The sequence below is a fragment of the Esox lucius genome, chromosome 6 (assembly GCF_011004845.1).
Source record: "Esox lucius isolate fEsoLuc1 chromosome 6, fEsoLuc1.pri, whole genome shotgun sequence".
In the NCBI taxonomy this organism is placed as follows: domain Eukaryota; kingdom Metazoa; phylum Chordata; class Actinopteri; order Esociformes; family Esocidae; genus Esox; species Esox lucius.
Genome location: NC_047574.1, coordinates 28314519 through 28336888, shown reverse-complemented (window position 1 = coordinate 28336888; position 22370 = coordinate 28314519). Strand labels below are relative to the sequence as shown.

The window sequence follows — 22370 nt, the reverse complement described above, 5'->3', positions numbered from 1 at the left end:
CCTGCAAGAATTTGGGGCCTTATAGACAACTATTACAAAAGACTGCACGCTGTCATTGATGTGAAAGAGGGCAATACACAGTATTAAGAACTAAGGGTATGCAGACTTTTGAACAGGGGTCAGTTAATTTTTTTCTTTGTTGCCATGTTTTGTTTTATGATTGTGCCATTCTGTTATGATCTACAGTTGAATGTGAATCCCATAAGAAATGTGTTTTGCCTGCTCACTCATGTTTTCTTTACAGAGAAAGGCAGCGGCAGTTCTGGATCTTGTTTATATATGGTTTCTTCTTTGCATGGTAGAGTTTTAACTTGCATTTGTGGATTCAGCGCCGTACTGTTTCACAGACTAAGGTTTTTGAAAGTGTTCTTGAGCCCATACTGTAATTTGCACTACAGAATCGTGTCTGTTTTTTATACAGTGGGCCCAAAATCACAGCCATTCAACATTGGTTTTTGGCCTTGTCCCTTGCATACAGAGATTTCTCTGGTTACTCTTAATCATTCAATTATATTGTGTACCATAGATGATGAGATCCCCAAACAAGCGTCATTGAATTTGACCTTTTAGTAAAAGTGAATTATTTAAAAAAAATTAAAAAAGAGCATTTCAAGCTTTGAAATATGCTATCTTTAATTCCAATAAAACCCTTTATCAACATTGCATACATAATGGAAAAATGCATGCTTCAAGTTTCATATCATCAAAATAATATTCCTTACAGATAATGTGAAGAGGTGATCAAGCCACACATTAGGGAAACAATTGGATTACTGCCAGCAATTGGCCGTAACCCCCAATTCCATACTAATTACCATGCCACATCCACACTCAATGCAAACTTTTGGTGTGTTTCAAGTAAAACTAGTAAACAATCCCAACCCCCAAATACCACTGTCCAGTGTCATTGAGAGGACATCTTTAGTCATTCAATTGATCAATACAATTTCTCTCTGTGGTTACGATAGGCCATTACAGCCTATTGAATAGTAAATTATTGTTGCCATCTAGTCTATGCCCCATCGCCTTACACAATGTTAATTTGTTTTTAGAAGAAAATCACAATTTACTAGCCTTACATAATAATGCTATATAATTAACTATTTTCCTTGCCTGCCGGTAGCCTATCGTCCAAGCTGATGCAAAATGTGGGGTATAGATCCAAATTGATTGATAAAACCATTGAAAAATCCAGGCAGCACAGTCTTTCATATTGGAGACTTAGTGTTACGGTTCCTTTTTTAGTAACAAGCCTTAGTCAATCAATCAATTTTATTTATAAAGCCCTTTTTACAACAGCAGTTGTCACAAAGTGCTTTTACAGAGACACCCGGCCTTAAACCCCAAGGAGCAAACAACAGTAGTGTTGAATTTTGTCTAAGGCGTAGGGCAGGCTATATTGATGAACAAAGTCTAATGTAGAGTTTACAATATACTTTTTTGACGGCCAATATGGCCATTCAAATTCCAGAAATCCGGCCACCCAACTAACACGTTACGTAACCACGACCAACCATGACGTTATGAATTGGTAATGGTTTGGTGATGTCATGACATTACTTTCTCACAATGTTGTGGCAACGTTATCCGAAGGTAATTGCATGACCACATAATTGGTAATCTTCCTTACCTCCTCAGCACGTCGCAGGAACATAATTACACGACGTACTGACAAGGTATACTTATGTACCTGTTTGGTAACGATCCTAAGTAACTGCAACATTATGTGAAGGAAATTGCATGACCACATAATTGGTTATCTTCCTTACCTGCTCAGGAAGTAACAGAAGCGTAATTACACGACGTACTGACAATGTAACAACTTTCTTAACACTTTGGGTAACGATCTTACATGACTACAACCAGGAAATGTTAACTCCTATTTTCGTTGCTACAACGTACTTTGCTTACAATGTCATTACTGCCACCACGTCAGAAAGAAATATATTCCAAATATTTCTAAATTCAGAAGACCTTTAGAGAAACAAGAATTCCCCAATTACCGCAATCCAAATGAATGCTATATAATCTCCCACAAAACCAGATGCAAAGTGTGTAAACTATGCACAAGCAGATGTGCCACAGCTCCAGCATCCCGTCATTTCTTGTTCGTTATAGTTGTCAGAAGTTTACCTCATCAGACATGACCAGTAGCTATAGTACAGTTCCAGTTTAAGATAATTTTTATTTATGTTCTGATTTAGATTTGTGGGTTTTCACCAGTACTCTTCTGCTACTGTGGTTAGCCTGCATTAGTAGTTATTCCTATTTAGAAATGTTGTAATCATTGATGTTAATCATACTTTAGTTTTTTCTAATCTAGCAATTTTCCAATGTAGTTATTTTCTAACTTAGTCATGTAGCCTACATTATACACTCACCTAAAGTATTATTAGGAACACTTGTTCAATTTCTCATTAATGCAATTATCTAATCAACCAATCACATGGCAGTTGCTTCAATGCATTTAGGGGTGTGGTTCTGGTCAAGACAATCTCCTGAACTCCAAACTGAATGTCAGAATGGGAAAGAAAGGTGATTTAAGCAATTTTGAGCGTGTCATGGTTGTTGGTGCCAGACGGGCCGGTCTGAGTATTTCACAATCTGCTCAGTTACTGGGATTTTCACGCACAACCATTTCTAGGGTTTACAAAGAATGGTGTGAAAAGGGAAAAACATCCAGTATGCGGCAGTCCTGTGGGCGAAAATTGATTGATGATAGAGGTCAACACGCACAACCTTGAGGCGGATGGGCTACAACAGCAGAAGACCCAACCGGGTACCACTCATCTCCACTACAAACAGGAAAAAGAGGCTACAATTTGCACGAGCTCACCAAAATTGGACAGTTGAAGACTGGAAGAATGTTGCCTGGTCTGATGAGTCTCGATTTCTGTTGAGACATTCAGATGGTAGAGTCAGAATTTTGCGTAAACAGAATGAGAACATGGATCCATCATGCCTTGTTACCACTGTGCAGGCTGTTGGTGGTGGTGTAATGGTGTGGGGGATGTTTTCTTGGCACACTTTAGGACCCTTAGTGCCAATTGGGCATCGTTTAAATGCCACGGCCTACCTGAGCATTGTTTCTGACCATGTCCATCCCTTTATGACCACCATGTACCCATCCTCTGATGGCTACTTCCAGCAGGATAATGCACCATGTCACAAAGCTCGAATCATTTCAAATTGGTTTCTTGAACATGACATTGAGTTCACTGTACTGAAATGGCCCCCACAGTCACCAGATCTCAACCCAATAGAGCATTTTTGGGATGTGGTGGAACAGGAGCTTCGTGCCCTGGATGTGCATCCCACAAATCTCCATCAACTGCAAGATGCTTTCCTATCAATATGGGCCAACATTTCTAAAGAATGCTTTCAGCACCTTGTTGAATCAATGCCACGTAGAATTAAGGCACTTCTGAAAGCGAAAGGGGGTCAAACACAGTATTAGTATGGTGTTCCTAATAATCCTTTAGGTGAGTGTAAATATATGTTGTCACATTGCATATTAAACGTTGATACACATTTTCTTGGGTAAATATATAGGCACACAATAGTAGGCTATTTGATATACTTTTAATCCATTTATTTATTTGGCATTTTCCCCACCAGACATTTTGGCCGCTATTTTCATCTGCCGGACAACTAGGCCTACACGTAATACCGGCTAAAAGCCGGAATTTGCTGGCTAACTTTAACTCCGGCCTGGATAGCTTACGGCTTACCCCAATATTCGAAATATAAAAATTTTAGCCATACAATTTATTTAACTTTAAAATCGTTTTTAGGTCAAACTCTATTGTTGATAAGTACACAATGGTGTGAACATATTATTTAATTGTTTAGGCCATTGGTATGCATTTGCAAGGCTATTATTCGTTTCACGATTTCCATCCCAAGGACGTACCTGTTTTCACTCACTTGTTAGTTGTGTATATATTGTGTTCATTTGCCACTGCACCTCACGGATTATTGTTTCAGTCTTACCAAGGTACATTTTCTGTACTGGACAATAAGAGATCAGATAAAGAATTTTACTGCCTTCACTTGAATTTAGTTTTTCTTTCCATGTTAAAAACACTTCTCTTTTCACATGCCTATGACTGAGTGCTTAAACTTAACCACACTGTTTAGCTTTTATAGCTTTCTCATGGAATCTTTTACGGAATCTACCAGTTATGTTTTTAGTTAGTTTTTTATATATTATTTTATTATTTGATATTTTATTATTATGATGTTTTATTGTTGTATATTGTATTAATTCAAGTATTTGTTTCTATTCTGTTGTATTTTTATATATTTCTCTTTTTCTTTGTAAAGCACATTGAATTGCTTCCATGTATGAATTATGCGATATAAATACACTTGCTTGCTTAACAATATTTTTGTCAACACAACTGCTATGTCGCTACAGTTAATTTAATTTCATAGTAGTGAATTTCTGAACTGAGTCCACATATGTGACAGACTTCGAGATTGGTGGCGTATGTCGCATATCACTACCTTTCAGGAAAGACGTTTTTAAGAACGTCTTCAAACATGTTCTGGGACAGAAATTCCTTCTTGGAGATGTGCACTTTCATGTGACTTAATAACAAATTAGTATGCAAAGTATAAATACGAAGAATATTTTCAACTCAAACCCTTGGTTAACCACTGGAAAATACAGGACTTTTTGCTAGACATGATTGGCTGAGATAATGAAGGGGCTGGACATGCAGACATACTGAGTTCTGATTGGTCTGCCAAGTCAACGACATCTGTCATAACATCCATACTTGTGAATTGGACAATGATGATGAAATCCCAGACTTTGATACTGTTCAAAACATTCAGGCAAAATCAAATAATTTAATTGCAGTGCCAATGGTGGAAAGAAAACGCTGGCTCGTCTTGTATAAAACAACTTTCCATGGATTACGTATAAGCAAAGGACAACCATGGTAGTTATGATTGCGATAATGAAAGATGCATATATTCTTGGAGTATTGAACACCTTGAGTGTGAACAGTAGCGAAAAGACATGTTGTAAACAAGGTCATCAGACTAGGTCAGCAAACAACAAAGGACTTTGTATGTAATCAGCAGAGGTGGGGGACTCGAGTCACATGACTTGACTCGAGTCTGACTCGAGTCACAATTTTCAGGACTTGTGACTTGCTTGATTAAAGTATGAAAATGACTTGACTTGACTTTGACTTGAGAACAAGTTACTTGAGACTTGACTTGACTTGAAGTGGAAGACTCGACAATGACTTGAACTTATAATAAACAAACAGCAATAAAATTATTTTATATGTTGTGACATCAGCACCACTAATCAGCGTATGTGCCTTTAACGCTGCACAATTCAAACCGCACCAAACATGGCAGACAGTAACGTTAGTCGAGCTCCACAAATAGTATCGTTTGGATACAAGGACTTTGAACTGAACCGTGTGAATAAAAAAAGATTTGCCAGATGCAAAATATGCAACAACGTCAAATTTCATTAGTCATTTTAAGAACCACAAGGAAATGTAAGAAAGTAATCTCTTTATATTCAGTTTCACTAAGATCTATAACGATTAAGTAATGAATTAATCTTTTGTTTGTCATAATTTGGCCTTGGTTGCATATTTTATTTTATTTTTTCTTGTTAGAAATGTGACCATTATAATTACAGAATACGTCTGGTAAATAGATGTAAGGGAATTTGACTATAACAGTGGCATAGCCTGAATTTTAATGTTGATGGGCATCTTAAAATGAGCGGGCATGTATATTATTACACGTAGGCCATAATGTCTGTATTAAATGTGCGCATTTTCAAGTGTTTGTGGACTGCGTGTGGAAACTAAAAAGCATTGTGCTTACACCATAACAGTTAACTTTACTGCATGAAAGGCTAACATGGAGGTGCCGATGTGATTACTAGCACCTAAACATTTCGAAGAGTTTTTTTTTTTACTCATACAGACAAGAATCATTACAGCGTAATTACATATTAGGCAGTTTTTCAGTCACAATAATTAGTTTATAAGGTTGTTATTATTACATGTATGCCCTTATTACATGTATTGGCTGAATTCCAGAGCAGAATGCGTGTTATTTCTTCAGACCGTTGCCATGAAAAACAGCGCGTTGCTATGGACGCAGCAGGATTCTAACCAGAGACAGAACAGACTATTTTCTTTAGAGGAAGCAATACAATCGTTTTTAAATCAATAAATTCCTTTTGAAATCAATATTTTGTGTCAAATTATTGATTTATTTGGTAGGTAGCCATGTAATAAGCGGGATAAGGTATAGCGAGGCGGTTGTTATAGCGCATACAACCCCTTCAGGCTGATTCAAGATCCCTCCGCTTCGTCTCCCCAAAAAACTGTACAGCGGAGGAGAAAAATATTAGATTTTGAAATCGAGCTTCGCACCAAGCGCAGGTCAGAAACAGAGGACAGTGTGTGTGTGTGTTCATCTCTTTAGTACTGTGACTTGACTTGAAACTTATAAGGACTCGACTTGACTTGCTTAGGGTGAACCCTTGACTTGACTTGACTTGCTTGATTTATCTGAACTGTGACTTGAGACTTGACTCGAGACTTGATGGTTAAGACTTGAGACTTGCTTGGACTTGACCATGTGTGACTTGTCCCCATCTCTGGTAATCAGGGGATATTCAGGCTGCTGCAAAACTTTCCTACATGTATACAGGTAAGTCAAGTGTTAGCTAACTAGCTACAGATAATTACTTTTCTAAAAGTTTTTATTGCTAGTTATCTAGCTATAGCCTAAACGTCCTGGTTTCTAGCTTGTTCATTGGGTAGCTAGCTTTTCATCACAAAAGTGTGCAAGTCACTTAGTTTGATAATAAGATACCTGATTGACCAATCATTCATCCATCCAGGTGTGAGTGATTATGCCTAATCTATAACCCTATAACAGCTCAGTGGCAGTCCACCTGCATTCAAACTATCTGCACTTACATTGCTGCTATTATTTATTAGGAATCCTGCTGCTAAGCTACTTTACCTTTCACTGTACTTTTATTTCATTTGGTTTGATAGGGTATGTGTTTATTAGGGACCAACCAGACCAGTTTAGCACAAGGCCAGTGTTCCCATTTGAATACTTAAATAGCTGGGTGGGATTAAGGCCAAAGTGGGTGTAAACTACACTGAATGGCCCTCATTTATCATTCTTGCGTAGAAACGGGCGTATATGTTGGCGTACGATTTTGCTTACACTCCTCTCACCGCCTGATTTATGAAACTGTGCGTACCTTTAAAATCCAGGTGTACGCAATACCTTCCCTTGATAAATGCCGCGACTGAAAACGATCGTCATTAGAATAACACGCCCCTATATATTCAAGTCTCCGCATCCCCCACGCCCTCATTTAACGCCATGGACACACGGAAGACGGCAAAAAAGAGAAACTTCTCTGACGTGGAGATTGAGACGATCACCAGGTAGGTAGAAAGCAGTTTAAAAAAGCGGAATAAAAGATGATGATGTGATGTGGAGTGCCATTCATTCACAATAATAATTGCATTACAATTTGTAATATTCGTCTTATTATTTTATTATATTTATTATAAATGTATTGTTATTTAGAAGAAGAATGTCGTTCCATCCATCCATCATCATCTTCCGCTTATCCGGGGCCGGGTCGCGGGGGCAGCAGTCTAAGCAGGGATGCCCAGACTTCCCTCTCCCCAGACACTTCCTCTAACTCTTCCGGGGGGACACCGAGGCGTTCCCAGGCCAGCCGGGAGACATAGTCCCTCCAGCGTGTCCAAGGTCTTCCCCGGGGTCTCCTCCCGGTGGGACGGGACCGGAACACCTTCCCAGGAAGGCGTTCCGGAGGCATCCGAAACAGATGCCCAAGCCACCTCAGCTGACCCCTCTCGATGTGGAGGAGCAGCGGCTCTACTCTGAGCTCCTCCCGGGTGACCGAGCTTCTCACCCTATCTCTAAGGGACCTGCGGAGAAAGCTCATTTCGGCCGCCTGTATCCGGGATCTTGTCCTTTGGGTCATGACCCAAAGCACATGACCATAGGTGAGAGTAGGAACGTAGATTGACTGGTAAATCGAGAGCTTCGCCTTGTGGCTCAGCTCTTTCTTCACCACGACAGACCGATACATCGACTGCATTACTGCAGAAGCTGCACCGATCCGTCTGTCAATGTCGTTATTATTATTATTTCTATTATTATTTAAAAGAAGAAGAATGTCATTTTTATTATTTTGTCAGTCTGAATTATATTTTGGTCATTAAAAGCCTTTTATTACTGAACCCAGTCCGTGCGCAACTGCCGGGCCTAACACTGAAACGTCATGTAAAGCGCACAGGCTCGCATCTGAAGGAATACATATAAATCAAATGCTTTGGTAAAGTCACACAAATTAAACATTGAAGTCCATGTTGCACAAAAATAAACACTGAAGTTTGTAATTATTATGTTGTTGTTTTTTTTAGTGGGTCATAATATATCATATCTTTTAGTTTGTCAGTGCGTTAGGATTTTTTTTTCTGCGCATTTCCGCACTAACTCAAAACGTGCGTACACCACCTCCTTAGCTGGCGTAGGATTTGAGAGTGCCGTACGCCAACGTCCATATTGATAAATCTCAAAGTCACCGTGGTTTTGGGTGTACACCAGGTGTACGCTGGAAATTTGGTGTACGCACTTTTGATAAATGAGGGCCAGTGAGCATAAACAAAGCTCTGGCAAGTGTGAATCTTTCAAACCTCATTTCTCAGAACTAAGCAGAGAGATTATCAACTTTTAAAGCAGCATATCTTTCCCATAATATTATCAAACAGTATTGTATGATATACCATTGCAAAGCTCTGAATCTAGACCTTTATAAAATAAAACATGGCGGGATAAAAGGGCCCCAGGAAATTGTCTCTGGGGCGGAAGGAGTGGAAGAAAAGAAGAGCTGGATACTGTACCCTGCCTGTGGTGGGTTTTTCATTGCAGTTTTTATTACATTTCTGTCACTTTTTTGTAAAAAAAATAATAAGCCACCAGGGGCCCAGAGCATTGGTATGTGTCCATTCCCTGTGTCTCTGTCCATGACAGTATTTTAAATATTTTACTAAATATCTAAATTGTTTCTACTATTTTTGATTAAAGTAAGCTAGAACTTGTATGTTAGAACTTGTATGGCACATGTAGAGCGATCAAGAGGATGAACAGTGATGAAGAGGAAGATGTGACATGTGGGGCCATTATCCATACAGATGACTGTACATTTGAATGGCCTTCTCCAGATCTTTCAGGTTTCGGGGCTGTCGCTGGGCAATACAGACTTTCAGCTCCCTCCAAAGATTTTCTATTGGGTTCAGGTCTGGGACCTGGTGTGCATGATTAAGACATGTGACAAAACAAGTCTAGGATGCGTTCATGTGTAATGGGAAGTGAGAATGCACATAACGGTGGCTCAGCTGCTCACCATACCACAACTGTAGCTATAAGTTTTGTTTTCACAGTATGTACAACGTGTATAAACGTCAGTAGATTTTCATAGCAATAGAACCAACAAACATGATAAAATATAAGCTTTCTTCTGGCAAAAAATATATTTTAAACTTAGTTAGCTAGCTATCTTTACTTTCAAGTTTAATCCAACAAATGTTACAGTAGCTTCCTTGCTTGCTAACACTGTAGTTCCTATGGCTGTATGAAAAAGTGAAAGTGAATGATTTGAAAGGAAGAACACCTGCTAAAATGATTTGCACAATCTCTGTCTTGGTCTGCACCATAGGGTCTGCAAGTAGCTAGCTACCACTAGAATGGTGGTATGGAATGGGGAATGGAGTGTAAGTAGCTACAGTTCTTGGTAACAATCTACACACAAAAGGCTGGCCGATTTTCTTCTTCAGTTTATGTTTTGAATCATTTAGATATAGCTAAAGTGTGTGTGTTAGGACTATTACAGTTAGGACTAGTTAGGACTATTACAGAAATCACTACTTTAAGTCAAACTGGAATTTTCACACTGAATGCTTGAGTCCTATCAACACCTGCAAGAAAGCGTACAGAAAGCGTATTGAGTAGACAACATTGTTCGGGGTAACTAACTATATGCTACAACTTTTCCAGACATAATGAGTATTGCAAGTTAGTGTTGTGGAAACAATTATCGCCCCCAGTATTTTCAACCAGACTACCTCTGAGCAAAACTGTGTTGGTTGCACTGATCCTATTCGCACTTCATTGGTAAATAATACCAATGCCAAACTTTATCCAGAGCGTGTCTATATCTAATGTAGTCATGGACAAAGAGAATCGAACTAGAAGTGGATTCTAGAAGTGGAAAAACATAGAACTACATATTAAATTAACATTCACACTTAGTCAAATGTGCCCCCCCATATCAGAGTCACTCCTACGCCCTTGCTTACACGTCACCTTCATGATGAAGTCATATCACGCATATGCGTGACAGCTCTGCGTGTTAAGAATAACCTGCAGCTATCCCATGTGTTCTTCTATTTCCCCAGAACTTTAGTGAATTTATTGAGAGATGAAGTAAGCCTACTCTAAGCACAGTAAAATTCCTCTCGGTAGTGCGTGTACCCTACTACCAATTAGAATACTAACATAAATCAGTTGGCTAAATGGACATTTTCTGTGCATAGCCTACGTCTGACGCACAATATTAGATTAACAAGACAGCATTCTGAAGATAATAATGACATACAATAATCCTTTACATTTATTTTTTTACTAAACCCAAGACCTAAATATATCTTATTCGGTGTGCGAGATATCGCCTCTGACTTTTTACTTGAAGTCTTCTAACTTAAAACAGGACTTGTCATCACTTGCATCTTTAGCTTTCAGTTCCTGAGACTTTCAGTTTTAGTCTGTCACACGCGATCTCAGCAACCGAATCGCCTGTCTCCAAGCGCACCAGCAAGACAGAAACAATGTTCTGCAGGTAATTAACCTTGCCAGGACTAGAGTTTTTCATTAATTAAATGCTGACCAAGTCAAAACATTACCTAATTCCTACGAACATTTCCGATTATCACTTTCTCGTGCAAATGTACCTTAACTATCTTCGATTGAATTGTCTTTATATTATAGGGTCAGTTTGAACAGAAAAAAACACAAAGCCGCGTTACTTCACATTTGTTTAAAATATTTGCATTTCAAATATAGATGTTTTGTTGGGCTGACAAAAGCTAAAAATACGTGTAGGCTATAGAGCTATATAGCTTAAAATATTTTGCTAACTTGTAAGAGACAATGCCTTATAACTGGGATTAGCCTAACATGATTTAGCCTATCACTTAAATTAAGTGTGCATAGGCTACACTGGATGAAAATTCATGAATCCTGTGTGTTGTTGACTCTTTACACATAATTAATCATTGTGATTTTCACACCTTCTCATTCTTTCCCAAATGACTAGATATTAATTGTGCTTATATTCAATTGAATAAAGAATAGGCTAGATTCATTATAATATAATAAAAATGAATAGGCTAAATCAACATGTAAGACAGATCAATTTATTCTTGTCATGTGAACAGGAGGCAATGATATGGTAATTTTAAACATTGAAGTCTGACTTTGCTTCACACTGAGCATTTCACTGTAGATCAGACCAGCATCTGTGTCAAACAGTTTGTCAATTTATGCCAATTGGTATGACTACAGACTTCCTGGAGGTACTGGGTACATATCCATGGGTAGTTGGGGTATTGGTGGTAAATAGCCATGGGTAGTAAAGATACTGGGGTACATAGACAAGGGAAGCCTGAGAACACATTCACACTCGCTTTGTCCCCCATCTTCCCACAGGTTTTCACATCTCTTCTTCAAACCTTGAAGGCTTGACTCGAAGTTTGCCAGTCAAATGGATTATTGTAATTATTTCTACTAGCCTACTGAGTACATACTGGAGCAGTTAGTTTAACAAAACAATTACATCATAACGATAACATGAGTTTCTTGAGTTCACTAAATTTTATTTGAGTTCATTCATACACTGGAAAGTTAATAAGGTCAGAGGGATTCTGAATTGTTGAATTGAACCTTGTGAAAAGATTCCACCTAATCTCATACAACCTTGTCTGAAGCTCCAGTTTTGTACCCCTCTCACTAATTATACAGAATAGCCCAATATCCTGAGCCTGAAACAGACATTCAAGCTGTTTCTCATGACCAGGGACGTTCAGGATCACCAGTTTGACCATTGACAGTGCTTTGCTGGCCCAGTGGGCCCAGCTGTTGCACCTCTCTGACTCACACACATGACTCATTGGTACAGCTCACTCCCTGAATCTTGTATATATTAAATGTCAGATATAAATAATAACTGAAATGAAGATACTGTGAACAACTGACATTATTAAATTCTTACTACACCTGTCATGCACAAATATTGGTGATTATCCTATAGATTTCCGATAACATAATGAACATTTTAACAAAGAGATGAATGAGTTGGAGGTGATCCTAAAGTCACTGGAACTTTCAATATCTGAGGAGAATTTGGATTGATAAATAGTGTAGGCATTGACACTGACAAAGGGAGGGGTCAGACTATGTTCACATCCCCTCCCCCCTTCACCACGCCTTCAGACTAGGCTCGCACGCAAGTGGCTTGTGGTGGGGAATTCCACAGGACAAGGAGACAGAACTGTTATTGTTCTAATTCAGTAATTATTGTCCAATCAGGGGTTTTCCTAGGTGTAGTCTATTTAATAATCTCTACTTTCATTACTTACTTGTATACGGTAAACATTAAATTATACATTGATTGGAAGCTGACAGAGCTTTGAAACCCAATTAAATAAACTTTTTTCACCATATAATACATGTCGTTTTGGTAGGGCGAGAATATGTTTTTGAACACATTTATATTTCTGTTATCTAGAAAGATATTTAAATGATAAATATTAAATCCAGTCCATTTTTACTTAAGTTCAGTTTTAGTCATACATTTTGTATTTGGAGAAATGCTTTTTTAAAATACTGACTCATAGTTAAAAAGGACGTACTTTTCGATTTAAAATATGCTACTTCAAACACTAGCATATGATAAATGATGTATTTCAGTAAATCAGATAATAATAATTAAAAGAAAACATTTTCGCTGCTAAAGAATTCACCAGGTCGAATCCAATGCCTTCTGAAAGATATGGCAATATAGGTATAGCACAAAAGCAGTTTAAGGATGCAAATGGCCCATGATAAAGGGGTTATTAAAGCGCTGTCCATGGTACTGAAGTCTTAAAACAAGCCTTATAGTGGTTCAGACAGCATGAAACAACATTCAAGACTGGCAATCTGTCAACTTATTTTTCACCAGTACAAACATACACTTAACACCAGCAAACATATGTATGCATAAACCCATAGGTAGCGAGTACGAGACAAAAATCTGGCGCAGTTTAACTCTCCGCATTCCGTGTGAATGGGGCTGTGAGATGTACAACAGTGGGTACATCGGATACCCACACAAATACAATGATCAGTGTCATGCGCTTTAAGGAACAACCTACAGTAAAATAAAATAAAAACGCTTACCTCGCTGTCTTCCGTAATATCTGAGGAATGGGCTGGAGAAATGTAATGTAATCACTCTTAGAGCTGTAGATTCAACATATTTAATTGATGACACTGAATATGCTGCATCAATAACTAGCCTAAACATATAATTATTTTTAAAATGCCAAAATGTGGGTAACAACGTTAGATTTCCCCTTAAAATATATTATTATTTGTATGTATTTATTTTTAGACTTTTACCTCACTCAACCGTGTTTAAATGATTGTGTCAACAAACTTTTATACTATAGTTCTCATGTCTTATATTGCAAGTTATTTGATGAATATATTCTTATTTAAATAGATTGATTAAAAGTGTTATATGATTTTGTAATTATTTTTAATTATAACCTAACGTTGTGGAGAGCATCTCCTCCTAGCGTTATTAATTGGAAACGCAGCCTCATCCAAGTGCACTGACAAAGGCATACCAATCAATGAGAAATATGTCACAAGTAAAATATTTTTATATAATATAGAGGTTATAAATGTGGAAAAACAAAAAAAATATAAAGTGTACTATACTCCAATGTACGTGTCTTTTACACGTTAAAGATACAGATTCTCTGGAACAAAGTGAGGCTTATTCCAGTGAATAAGTGAGGCTTATTCTCTCTCAAAAATTAGCTTACAGCTAATTTTTATTCATAAAAAAAATTAGCAACATTTCATTTACCACAATTTATAATGACCCATATACTATCCTACTTGTTGGAAACTATATACACTTGAAAATGTAATTAGACTAGGTAACCAGAAACATTATTTTTTATTTAAAGCACAAAAAATATGTAGTTGTATAATATTGTAACTTACAATAAGTTTGACCAGTTGTAATTTTCAATAATAATTCAAGCAACAATTAAACATAAATATTAATAAACACCCTCATAATGGTAGTTCTGTCATTAGTAGAAGGTAGCCAAAATCACATTGCCTTTTCTTTTAGGTCTTAGCTTTTTTAGCTAACCATCTAAGTCTATGGCCTATGTGGATTTTTTTCGTGGAGTAAACTGTAAGAAATGAAATTAAATAAATCGATTTGGACATCCTTGATAATCGACCTTTAAAAAAACGACACAAATTTGAGTTTAGTTCACAGTGGTGATTGCGGCTACAGTTTCAACGAGGAAAGAGAGTAGGTGCCCTTAGATGTGTGGATGAGAGAAGCAGAGGGAGGAAAAGTGTGTGAATGTGTTGCGTGCAGGGGGAGGGAGGGGAGCACACAGCCTTTACCCCACACCAGACGCTGACGAGCTATGATGCTATTTGACACTTCTGTTTATTATAAATAAATTAACACGGGGCAGCAGAAGGCTGTTCACATGTGGAGGGTGGAAGTCCTGGAACTGCTCGATGAAACCAATTAAGTTATTGAACATATTCTGGATTACTTGTATGCCTATTTTCGTAAGTTCGGAGGAATTCGTTATTCAGTTATACTTTTAATACATGTAACCGCTATTAAGAGGCGACCTACTGAACAATTTGCACACATCTTGCATTACAATTAACCCTAAACCACCGTGTTAGCAGATCAATAACCACGGGCTGATTCAACATAACATTTATTAGTAACTAATAGACTAATTAAAATAAAGGTGTTCTTTTCTCGAGGAAGAAGCGAATTGACGGCAAGGTTGTACATATCCATTCCCATTTTACCTATTAAATATGGCGCAATCGTTTGTGCTGTTATAATAGGTACATTATATTTTTCTCATAATAATCAGGATATAATGTTATTATTCTTTCAGAACTAACTTATGTCTTTCTGTCTATAGGATTCATAATGGCTATGCAGGTTATATTCGAGGAGATGACCCAGCCATCGCCACGGGGTATTTTATTGGCATCTTTGACTTTTCTCTTTGCCATGCACCTGTGGCGCAGGATCAGACGCACCTTGGACGTACATGGCCCGCCTGGACCGTTCGCTTGGCCAGTCATTGGGAACGCAGTTGAGCTTGGCAAAAGTCCTCACCTCTATTTCACTCGCATGTCACGGAAATATGGGGATGTCTTTCAAATAAAACTCGGCTGCCGGGATGTTGTGGTGCTGAATGGCGACGCAATCAAGCAAGCACTAATCAAAAAGGGATTTGATTTTGCAGGTAGACCGGACTTTGCCTCTTTTAAATACATTTCCAATGGCGATAGCATGGCTTTTGGTACATTCAGCGAATGTTGGAAAATGCACCGAAAGGTGGCTCAGTCTACTGTTCGGATGTTTTCCACCAGCAACAACAATACCAAAAAGTCTTTCGAAAACCACGTTGTCTGTGAAGTTAGGGAGCTGCTGCACATTTTCCTAAAAAAAACGAAAGAGCACCAATATTTCCAGCCAAATACATACTTGGTTGTATCAACCGCTAACATAATGACCGCAGTGTGCTTTGGAAAGAGATATTCTTACGACGACGCAGAGTTCGCACAGGTGGTGGGAAGAAATGACCAATTCACCCAAACAGTGGGTGCTGGGAGCATGGTGGATGTGATGCCTTGGCTTCAGTATTTTCCCAACCCTATAAAAACAATTTTTGAAAACTTTAAAGACCTCAACAGGGAGTTCAGTAAATTCATCATTAATAAAGTTGTCGAGCATCGAAAGACCATTCATTCAAGCACAATCCGGGATATGACAGATGCTTTCATCATGGCATTGGACAAACAGGACAGCTCGTCGAGGATTTCGCCAGGCAAAGATTACGTGCCACCCACTATTGGAGATATATTTGGAGCAAGCCAAGACACATTGTCTACTGCACTCCAATGGATCATTCTAATTCTTGTGAGGTGATGCATATTCCTTTTATATAAACACAAATGAAATACAAGTAAATTCCCTCCGTACATTTTGTAAACAATAGCCTATGCTAGTTAAGAACGCATATGCGTGAAGTGGAGGAATTCTGTGGGTAACGTAAAGAAAAGTTAGGCATAAGGTGGAGAAAGCAGTTTTCCCTAATGTAATACCATCTAACAAAGAGAAACAAAACGAAAGAGCAATTCTTCTCTGCTCTTTCATTGCTATACAGAGAGCTCTTGTGTTCGGCACTTCAGTAACAGAAGTAGGATGTTATATAATAGTATTAAACAGCAGAAGCGCCCAGGCAGGTATTGGCAGACTAACAAGAGTGGCTCGACAGTTTGTTGAAATCTCGCGTCCGGACAAAAAATAAAATCTGAGCGGTAGAACACCAGGTTGTGTGTTGCCAGTAAGAACATAGTAGGAATAGTGCAGCTACAGTGGTGTGATCCTGGGCTTCGGGGGCTATAGCCCCAGGTCTCTTTGGTTTAGCCCCCGGGGCTTTTTGATGGTCCATTTATAAAAAAATAAAGTGGGTTTGCGTAATGACGCGCTTTACTTGCGACCTTGTGTACAGACATCTGTTGTCCCTGCGAGGACAGAGATCCGTACGTTATTTAGCCCTCGCGTCACAGTTAGATTGCCTCATGTGATAGATCTGAAACGAAATAACCCTGATCGGAGTCTGTCTCTGTCTCTATAGAAGTAGGCAACTGAGACTGCTAACAGTGTTTTCTGAGATGCCAGACAAACTGTAATATTAAAACGGTACAGCGATACCGGCATCTCCCAAACTAAACGTTCTTAATAGATAAACTAGAAAGAGCTAAAGGTCAGGGGAAGCAGAGAACAGTTCCAAAACATGTCAGCTCCATTGTGAAAAGCTTCCATCATTTGTATCAAACAAATCCAGATTAAATGCAAGTTATTTACATTTAATCTTGTTTTGTAGATCTGGGCCAGGCCATTAGTCTCTAAATCCTAGAAATACTCCTAATGCTGTAGTTCGTTTGTAAAGGATTTATAGGCCTATTTATTTTTTAATTTAACTCAGGTAATTATTTGGTGCAGTACTGATCAAAAAAATAGTGGATTGTAGTAAAAAATGTAATCCAGTGGAAACAACTGCATTATGACAACTACTATCCTATTAAATACACAAAAATAACTATGTTAATTAACACCTGTAACCATTCTGCCAAAAACATTGCTTCAAGAACCTGCAGGGTATGTCAGATACCTGCTGCATAATTAGGCTACCATAATCATAAGGCTACCAGGAAAACAGATGTACTTAACTTGATCATTCCCTCAGAGTTGAGACAGATCTACAGGTGATATCTATGTTCATCTCACTGTTCGCCTTTGACATTTTCCAATAGATTTCCTCATATCCAACTTCGTCTCCAAGAGGAAGTGGACAAAGTGGTCGACCGGAGACGTCTGCCCACCATTGAGGACCAGCCACAGTTACCTTATGTGATGGCGTTCATCTACGAGGTGATGCGCTTTACCAGCTTCCTGCCGCTTACCATCCCGCACAGCACCATTGTCGACACCGACATCATGGGCTACACCATCCCCAAAGACACAGTTATCTTCATCAACCAATGGTCCAGCAACCACGACTCCACTAAGTGGACGCAACCGGAGACCTTTGATCCCTTACGTTTCCTTGACCACAGTGGCTCGCTGAACAAGGACCGTGCCAGTAGCGTGCTCATCTTCTCATTGGGTAAGCGACGGTGCATTGGAGAGGAGCTGTCCAAGATGCAGATGTTCCTATTTACATCATTGCTGGTGCACCAGGTCCACTTTAGTCCTGATCCAGACAATCCTCTCTCCATTGACTACACCTACGGACTGACCCTGAAGCCCAATAACTTCTACATTGCGGTGAATCTACGGGACAGCATTGAAGTCCTGGAGGAGTCTCAGGGGAATTTGGGCATCTCCCAATCAGACAGAGAATAGTGTCACTCTAATCCTTACAAAGACGGTAAATGAAGATAAAAAAATATAATGCTTATGTAGATTAATGATCACTCTAATGTGCATCCAGGTTTCAGCTACTGTATAGCTACTCTACATTTATTTATCAACTGAAAACCCTGACAAAAAACCTTCTCATACATCTATTGTGTAATTTCTTCATCAGTGACTTTGACTATGGAACCCCAAAAATGCTACTTTTATAGACTTTTTAAAATGAATTGCTGTGTTGATGTTGGGTAATCTTCAACCCCGACAGGACATACAGTCGCTTGCAGTGGGCATATGAGGTTAATGTTCCTCTTTCAAAGCGCATTTGCCACTGCATTTAAAGGGTTACTGACTGAATCAAGTTGATTCAGCCTTTTCACCTGCATCTACTATCTCATCTCAGCTAATATCTTGTGTTCCTTTTATGTTCAAAATACTTATATTTCCAAACAAAATCAATATGATCCAGACAAATAATTCCAATTGTATCACTATTATACAAAAATACAGGTTATTTGACAGTGTTAACATTAGCAAAAAATATAAGAAATTCACAAGGGCAGCCCTACACTATATTACCCTAAACACATGCGTTGAAGTTTTAAAGCAAACTTAGGTTGTTATAAATGCTAATTTAAGAGTTAATTTATGAATTCAAGGCAATCAACTGCAACACCGTTCCTAATTTACTCAACTCTACAAATACAAAGTTGAATAGACTAGCAATTATTAGGTTTTATTGCATATAATGTATGTATGTCAATAGCAGTATCATCCCCACTATTTGTTAATAAAAAATGTGAGATGATAATACCTTTAATAAAAGTTCAAGTGCCAAAATTGAATAATAATTTAACTGACGGGTTGGACCAAATAATACATAGTCTTTTATACATGAGTAACTAGTAGTGTAATAATCAATGTAGTGATTATCTTGATACAAGCTAGTAATACGTACATGTAGTTATGCAAGACTACTTCAATCTAGGTCCTCTTGAGAAACCCAATTACATACATGTAAATGTATTACACCACCTGAGAAAATTGTTTAAAGACATTTACTTGGGCAGGGTATATTTATATAAAAAAAAAAAAACACCACTTACATTTCAAGTCAGTATTTTCTGTGGCCTCTCATAGAATGCTAAACTAAAGACTGTTGTCCTGTTGGGTATTCTTCCAGGGATATTGCAGGATTTACCATAACTTTTTTGTTTTGATTTTGGCAGCTTTTTTTCTTCTCCATGTCCTCACACAGCTTCAGTAATGTTTAGGTCAGTGTTCTGAGGTGGTGAGTCTAGTACTGTGAGTGTTCCACTGGCAGTATTTGGCCCCAAGTAGGTGTTAATTATCTTGTAGAATGTTTGGGGTCATAATCATGCTGAGTGATCAGGATTTTTCCAATGAATCAAAGTTGGACATTTATTGGAAGACTATAATTGAATGTACTTTGGTGCCACATGGGTTCCACCATGTTTTCTGTCTTCAATTTACAGATTTTCTTTTAAATGTCTTTATGACATTTCTCCTAGCCATCTCACAAGATATAATTTTCCTTTTTGACAACACAAGAAGCTACCTTTCTTTTTAGTAATGTTTATTTGTATTTATTTTAACTTTATATATAATTTTTGATTGTTTTATGATTAAAGAAATAGTCCAGTGCTTACATACTGTATTTCTCTGAAATATGACCTTCACCAACTTATAATTTAAGTAAATGTAAAAGTAGGTTACATAAACTTTTGTGTGTTGATATATTCTGGGAGTTCCCCAAATAAAGAATTGTGTGGCCATACTGTATACTGGTAATGAAGAGTTGGCTGCTGATTGACCAGGTCCTTAACCTGGTCTCTGATTGACTTGATTTATGTACTGTTGATGCCAAATTGTTTCTTCCCATTCAAATTTGACATTGAAGTGGTATTTTCAATTTATTTACCCTCTAGCAACTGTAGTTCCTGCATATTCAAATACAATTTCCCGTAAAGAAAATACAACTGGGAGAAATTAATGCAAAACATATTCATATAGCATAAGATTGATATGACTACACTAACAACTAGGCAAAAATGGGATACTAGAAATCAGAACACTGGGCAGTAACTTTAAATTTATGTTGGTCCTTCCAGGGCTAGACAGGGAAACAATATAGGCAAGATTACACTGTGTACAATGTTTGATATTGTAGCCTTTTCTCTCTGAAATGTTGTAGTGAACTGAATTAGTGGTTTAGTGTTGCAAAGTGTTTTATTTTCTGTTTTTATTATGTTCTACTGTTCAGAAACTCGAGTCTCCAAAAGACTGCTTCGCAAAAGTTATTTACCAACACCATGTCATTTAATTTATACAGTGATATATTCTCCTTTGTTTTATCAAATTAAGAACATAATCATAAATGTACTATATTTCATGATATTGTATAGATTCAAAAGATAACATTAAGTTCATAAGAGTTATATGTGATATTGGAAAGTAATAATAAATTAAATAACTTTTTTCTTGTTTGATTTGTAGCTATTATATATGAGAGGCAGTAAAAATAGGTTGAATTTTGTTTTCATGTTAACACATGCCTCACAAAAATAGATATATTGTGAATATATTGTATCTAACTAGTTAACCAGAGTTTATTGTGGGCAGTCAAAATAAATATTTTGTCTCACTGTACTTGATAAGCAAGAAGCTTGCATCTGGACAGGCATGCTGGAGTCACAAATTCATGTTACACAGAATAGAAGAGTCAAAGAAAAATGTTTGCCTCAGATGTCATTGTGAAGGATAGTGAGAACAAAAAGGGTAAATACACTGATCAGCCATAACATTATGACCACTGACTGGTGAAGTGAATAACACTGATAATCCTGTTATCATGGCACTTGTCAGTGGGTGGGATATATTAGGCAGCAAGTGAACATTCTGTCCTCAAAGTTGATGTGTTAGAAGCAAGAAAAATGGGGTAGCATACGGATCTGAGTGACTTTGACAAGGGCCAAATTGTGATGGCTAGATGACTGGGTCAGAGCATCTCCAAAACTGCAGCCCTTGTGAGGTGGTCCCGGTCTGCAGTGGTCAGTACCTATCAACAGTGGTCCAAGGAAGAAAAAGCGGGGAACTGGCGATAGGGGCGGCCAAGGCTCACTGATGCACGTGGGGAGCGAAGGCTTGCCCATGTGTTCTGATCAAACAGATGAGCTAATGTAGCTCAAATTGCTGAAAAAGTTAATACTGGTACTAATAGAAAGGTGTCAGAACACACAGTGCATTGCAATTTGTTGCGTATGGGGCTGCATAGCCGCAGACAAGTCAGGGTGCCCATGCTGACCCCTGTCTGCTGAAAGTGCCTAAAATGGGCATGTGAGCATCAGACCTGGACCACGGAGCAATCGAAGAAGGTAGCCTGGTCTGATGAATAACGTGGATGGCTGGGTGCGTGTGCGTTGCTTAACTGGAGAACATATGGCACCAGGATGCACTATGGGAGGAGGCATACCGGCGGGGGCAGCGTGATGCTTTAGGCTGTGCTAGTAAACCTTGGGTCCTGCCATTCATGTGGATGTTACTTTGACACGTAACACCTACCTAAGCATTGTTTCATGGCAACGGTGTTCCCTGCTGGCATTGGCCTCTTTCAGCCAGGATAATGCACCTTGCCACAAAGCAAAAATGGTTCAGAAATGGTTTGAGGAACACAACAACTATTTCAAGGTGTTGACTTGGCCTCCAAGTTCCCCAGATCTCAATCCAATTGAGCATCTGTGGGATGTGCTGGACAAACAAATCAGATCCATGGAGGCCCCACCTCGTAACTTACAGGACTTAAATGATCTGCTACTAACGTCTAGGTGCCAGATACCACAGCACACCTTTAGAGGTCTAGTGGAGTCCATGCCAAAACGGGTCAGGGCTGTTTGGGCGGCAAAAGGGGGACCCACACAATATTAGGCAGGTGGTCATAATGTTATGGCTGATCGGTGTATACTATTCTACTTTTATCAGCCTGTGCTATTATTCA

At 38.4% G+C, this 22370-nt stretch overlaps 1 protein-coding gene across 2 annotated transcripts; it reads left to right on the top strand.

Annotated features, from left to right (window-relative positions):
• Window positions 1–14816: 14816 nt before the first annotated feature.
• LOC105029712 (cytochrome P450 1B1) lies at window positions 14817–20783 on the top strand. 2 transcript variants are annotated; one of them, XM_010903216.4, is made up of 3 exons: window positions 14817–15202; window positions 15348–16359; window positions 17755–20783. In XM_010903216.4, the coding sequence occupies exons 2-3, from the start codon at window positions 15356–15358 to the stop codon at window positions 18344–18346; spliced, it is 1596 nt and encodes a 531-aa protein (XP_010901518.1). In that variant the 5' UTR covers window positions 14817–15202; window positions 15348–15355; the 3' UTR covers window positions 18347–20783. The 2 variants fall into 2 exon arrangements, with proteins under 2 accessions (XP_010901518.1, XP_010901517.1); XM_010903215.4 differs by having other exon boundaries at window positions 14818–14973.
• Window positions 20784–22370: the final 1587 nt, after the last annotated feature.